The sequence below is a fragment of the Oncorhynchus mykiss genome, chromosome 11 (assembly GCF_057628025.1).
Source record: "Oncorhynchus mykiss isolate SJ-2025 chromosome 11, ASM5762802v1, whole genome shotgun sequence".
NCBI lineage: Eukaryota > Metazoa > Chordata > Actinopteri > Salmoniformes > Salmonidae > Oncorhynchus > Oncorhynchus mykiss.
In genome coordinates, this window is record NC_143032.1 from 74,624,590 (window position 1) to 74,630,589 (window position 6,000).

General features: G+C 40.0%; 1 protein-coding gene across 2 annotated transcripts in view; it reads left to right on the forward strand.

Moving 5' to 3' along the window:
* LOC110535108 (syntaxin-binding protein 1) overlaps positions 1–3,504 on the forward strand; it is a 50,399-nt gene extending 46,895 nt beyond the window's left edge. The window contains exons 19-20 of one of the 2 annotated variants that reach the window (XM_090191115.1): positions 23–148; positions 1,218–3,504. In XM_090191115.1, the coding sequence (XP_090047241.1) occupies positions 23–132 (110 nt within the window). In that variant the 3' untranslated portion in view covers positions 133–148; positions 1,218–3,504. The remainder of the gene's footprint in view (positions 1–22; positions 149–1,217) is intronic. The other variant, XM_090191114.1, reaches the window with a different exon arrangement.
* The last annotated feature ends 2,496 nt before the right edge of the window (positions 3,505–6,000 follow it).

Sequence of the window (6,000 nt, forward strand, 5' to 3'; positions counted from 1 at the left end):
ATTTGTCCCACTCCCTCCATAGGCTCCACCCACATGCTCACTCCCACCAAATACCTGAAGGAGCTGCAGCACCCTGACTTCCTGGACCCCAACGCTGCCCCTGAGGAACCAGAGCCTGCCCCCGCAGAATGAGAACACACACTGAAAAGTAAAGATGGTCGTTGTGATGTGAAGCCCCTCTCTCAGCCTCCTCTCACCACGTACCCTCCACTGGCCCAGGACTCTTAGTCCCCTGTGTCCCAAATGGAACCATATTCCTTCTACAGTGAACTACTTTTGACCAGGACCCATAGGGATCCCTCCTCCATCCTGTTGTTTCATGGTTGTCGGTTGTTTCATGTTCCCACCTCTATTCCTTCCATGTCATTGTATACTTGGTCTGTGGTGCTGTCATCTATTCTGTTTATCTTGTGTGCACTCTCTGTATCTGTCCTTGGTATGCTACATGTAGACCACAGGAAGCTGCTGAGGGGAGGACGGCTCATAATGATGGCTGGAATGGAGCTAATAGAATGCCATCAAACACATGGAAACCATGGAAACCATGTGTTTGATGTATTTGATACCATTCTACTGATGCCGCTCCAGTCATTACCACAAGCCAGTTCTCCCCAATGAAGGTACCACCAACCTCCTGTGATGTAGACAGTTGTCAAAATCTCCCCTTTTCTGTGGAGAAATTAGTCTTTGAGAAAACAATATCTCTGTCCATCCATTCAATATCAAACTCTCTGTTGAAGCACTTCTTGTATGATTGTTTGTCAAAACAACAGTTTGACAGAGGGGTTGATATTGAATGGATGGATAAATATGTATTTTTCCTCAGACACTATATGCCAATGAAACATTTCTTCACAGATGTTATTTTTACTGGGCCTTTTTGCACCTCGATCGTTTTATGTCTGCCGTTTCACACTGTTTAGAGAAGCAGCACCGATGGTCGATTTCTGCTGTGCATATCATGGTGACTGATGCAGAGATTTTATATTTCCGTGAATATGGTACTCTTTCCTGGACTAAAAGCTCAACCCATGTCTTTATATGGGATTTCTGCTGTCTGTGTATTTCTGTCTATCATTCCCATTTGGAACTGAAGGCCTACTCTACTTTAATTTAGCAGATGAATCAAGTCTTCAATGATATGTTAATGATTTGACATGTTCCAAGTTATTCAACTACTCTAATTCTCTCTCTCTGTCTCTCCCCGTCTCTCTCAGCAGGATCAACCAATATCTTCACCCCTACAAGCCTTCTTCAAACTCTCAAAGACGTGGATAAACACGCAGAGGTTTAAGCAGAACCCCCTGGCTGTAGCAGTCCCTCTCTTAACTAGCTATCTGTCTCTTAACTATCTGTCCCTCTCTTAACTAGCGGTCCCTCTCTTAACTAGCTATCTGTCTCTTAACTAGCTGTCCCTCTCTTAACTAGCTATCTGTCTCTTAACTATCTGTCTCTCTCTTAACTATCTGTCTCTCTCTTAACTATCTGTCCCTCTCTTAACTAGCAGTCCCTCTCTTAACTAGCTGTCCCTCTCTTTACTAGCTATCTGTCTCTTAACTAGCTATCCGTCTCTTAACTAGCTGTCCCTCTCTTAACTAGCTGTCCTTCTCTTAACTAGCTGTCCTTCTCTTAACTAGCTCTCTCTCTCTTAACTAGCTGTCTCTCTCTTAACTAGCTGTCTCTCTCTTAACTATGTCTCTCTCTTAACTAGCTGTCTTTCTCTTAACTAGCTGTCCTTCTCTTAACTAGCTGTCCCTCTCTTAACTAGCTGTCTTTCTCTTAACTAGCTGTCTTCCTCTTAACTAGCTGTCCCTCTCTTAACTAGCTGTTCTTCTCTTAACTAGCTGTCCTTCTCTTAACTAGCTGTCCCTCTCTTAACTAGCTGTCCTTCTCTTAACTAGCTGTCCTTCTCTTAACTAACTCCCCTAACCTCCAAACTCCCTCAACCGGCATATTCTACTCAGGACCGTCCATACCAAACCCCTTCTACTCTACACATAGAGCCATTTCAAATATATCAAAGTCATGTATTCAGATAGAATTTCTTAATAGCATGAAATAAGATCATTTAAAGCCATACTACCAAAAAACACCATGTTTTACCTACTGTACATAAACCCTGATGACTGTATAGTAATAATATCATTTCAATTTGTTTGTCAGATTGAAGGGAAGAGTAGAGATTGAGTCTGTGATGGATGACTGTTGATACTATATGAGCAGTGGATGTAAACTGCCGTCTCAGGATGCCATTGTTGCACTTTCTTAAAAAGGAAGCCAATCATAGTGTAATATTCCTGTCTTTCCAACAGACATTTCATTACATTTCATAAAAGTATTCATATAACATTTATTTGAAAAAAACAACTAGCTGAATATTGGAATGAACTTGGAAATACACTTGGAATGTATTTGAACACTGAAATACCTGACTCAAATACACTCCCAAGCGTTTAACCAAGGTACTTGAAAAGCCAGGTCTGTTTTTAGTGGTTTAGCATGTAGCTTTTATCTCATTGCTTGTAAACGTTTCAGGAACAATGAGCAAAAATACCAATATTTTTTAAACTCACAATTGTATAATTTGGACATCATCTTCATCACCAACATCATCACCATCTTCCTCGTAATGCAATCAGTAGTTTGTAGAATATATGCCATACTGTATCAATGTTTCTATTCCTGGTGAATATTCTGACTTTGAAAATGCCAATGTGAAGCCACTCTGTACTAGTGCTCATGTAGCTGTAGCTAGCAGTACAGTTACAGTAGTTGGGCTGTAGCTAGCAGTACAGTTACAATAGTTGGGCTGTAGCTAGCAGTACAGTTTCAGTAGTTGGGCTGTAGCTAGCAGTACAGTTACAGTAGTTGGGCTGTAGCTAGCAGTACAGTTACAGTAGTTGGGCTGTAGCTAGCAGTACAGTTACAGTAGTTGGGCTGTAGCTAGCAGGACAGTTACAGTAATTGGGCTGTAGCTAACAGTACAGTTACAGTAGTTGGGCTGTAGCTAGCAGTGCAGTTATAGTAGTTGGGCTGTACCTAGCAGTACAGTTACAGTAGTTGGGCTGTAGCTAGCAGTTCAGTTACAGTAGTTGGGCTGTAGCTAGCAGTACAGTTACAGTAGTTGGGCTGTAGTTAGCAGTACAGTTACAGTAGTTGGGCTGTGATGATCAACCATTGGAAAGTTATTCCTCTTCATTTAGTCTCTGTTCAGGAATAGTATGTAATTGATTTGATTTGCTATTTCCTCTTCCTGTTGAAGCTATAGTCTCGTTTTTGTCCCACTTTCTAGTGCAGCGTTGACACTGTCATGATGCAAACTCATTTGTTGGCATTGTTGTTGTTACACTTGTTGTTGATTTTGTTACTCTATAGTAGGGTTATCTATTATTTCTCAAGATATATTACCAGTGTATTTGATCAGAATTCTATGCTTGGAAGTAATTTATCCCAAACAATGCACGTTCACGTACTAAAGCTCTAATAAACTTGCTTCAAAGAAAATGCTGATGTTTTAGTCTGTTACATTATTACATGAAATGATTGAAATGCATATCAGTAAACACTTTAGTAATTGAGGGATGGATGGATTGGACTGCTGCTGATCCTCTATTGATGTTACAAACTATCTGGGTGGTTCAAGAAAAATGTCTGAGAGGCTAGTGCATAATTTAGTACAATGTCCCATAAACTAAACTGGAAGACTTTGATAGTAATACTGTAACATTGTAATGTATGTCAATTATAATAATAACATTGCAGTACCATTTACAACCACTGGAGAGAAGCATTGGCATATTGCTTGATAAACATAATAGCAGCCCGCAGAACTTTGCTTTGACAGCCCGGACGAGCCAACATACATATATATATAGTGTATGTGGACACCCCTTCAAATAGTGGATTTGGCTTTTTCAGCCACACCCGCTGCTGACAGGTAAATAAAATTGAGCACTCCATTGACAAACATTGGCAATAGAATGGCCTTACTGAAGAGCTCAGTGACTTTCAACATGGCACCGTCATAGGATGCCACCTTTCCAACAAGTCCGTTCGTTAAATTTCTGCCCTGTTAGAGCTGCCCCGGTCAACTGTAAGTGCTGTTATTGTGAAGTGGAAACATCTAGGAGCAACAACGGCTCAGCCGTAAAGTGGTAGGCCACACAAGCTCACAGAACGGGAAAGCCGACTGCGAGCCAGGCCCAATCGCCCAATGAATGGAAGCTAGTCCCCACAGCAATGTTCAACATCTAGTGGAAAGCCTTCCCAGAAGATTGGAGGCTGTCATAGCAGATAAAGGGGGACCAACTCCATATTAATGCCCATGATGTCGGAATGAGATATTCGACAAGCAGGTGTCCACATACTTTTGGTCATGTTGTGTACTTCTCCAGCTTTTGAATATTATGGGGGCAACGATATATTTGTGTGAATGGTAAGAGACCTACATTAGTACAATTATTCATTTTACAACCGGATTTCAAGCAGTGAAGCAACTTCTAGTTGCAGCTATATTTACATTTCTCGCTGATTATCTCCGTACATAGTCAATGAGTGAATGCATAGACAAAATATAACTCCTACCTGACTTAATATACCAGTACAGTACACCCAGAGTCATATGTGCTGTCCTGTTTGCTAGCTCTATAATACTAGTCTCTCTGTGGAGCACTGTGAGGGAAGCTCAAGGCCATAGAGACTGCAGCAGAACACAGGAAATGCACCTGCCTATAGGCAGTGGCTACTGAGCCAATTGAATAGACACTGTCATCCTCCCTTTTATGGTGACAATATATTCTTCATAGTCCCTGAAGGGATAAATAAAGTTGTATTGAATTGAACATTTAATTGAGGATGTTTCAATGTATCATGAAATGGAAAATGTCTGAATAAAATGTGTATTTTGAAATGTTCTAGCTATATTCAACCTAACCAGGCAAACAAGATTCAAAACATGAGTTGGTAAATCTTTATTCAATTCAATTCAGCGTTGAGGAATATGTCTGATCTTTTAGTGCAGTAAGCATTAGGTTATGATTGTACACCTCTAAGACTGTCAGCTGTGTATGATAGGCTGCTACATCTAAAGCTCTAAAACATTAGCCTGGTCCCAGATCTGTGCTTGGTCTCGCTAACTCCATTCTCCATTGCTGTCATTGTCAAGCCAAACATTGGCATGACAAAGAGTTGGCATGCTAGCACAAACAGATTAGCACTCAGGCTAGGTCTAAAACATTGTCCGGGGTCTTTCCCATACAGCTTGAGCCTACTCCTGGGCAACATAAGGTATAGAAACAAGATGCAGCAGACTTGTATATAGTCTACATTAGATCTGCATAGGGTTTTTCATCTTAATTATTGTATGTATCCATTCTTGGCGTTGTTTTGGTGCAAAGAAAAATCCTTAAGTGATGTGGCATTGGCTCAACTTCCCCTGCTATAGTTAATACAATACACTTGTCCCAAATGGTCCTCTATTCCCTATATAGTGTGCTACTGTTAAGTAGAGCCCTAATGGAGTAGTGCACTGTAAAGGGAATAGGGTGCCATTTGGGACGAAGTCACGATTAGTCAATGTGCTTCTTATGTGATTGTTACCCAATTAGAACCCGAGAAAGTACATTCTAGAATGTGACAGCAGAAAGGAATAATACTGTGATATTGTTTGTAGTTGTGTGATTCTGTCAAACAGTAATTTAATGTCTCTCTCTCTCTCTCTCTCTAATATATGTATATATATATATATATATAATTATGTCTATAAATGTATTTACAGTTTATACTTTATATGTGGACAAGATATAAAGTATGTATCATGTCTGGACTGTTTGCATTCACAAAAACGTTGTCATTTTTACAATATTAAAAAATACCAATATAAACCTTCTGTCATAATTTATTACAAGCTTATTCAAACATCTATGATCAGTTGTTTTATACAACCTACAATACTCTACTCTCTTGTTCAATCTTATACTCTGTTATACATTTTACATAATC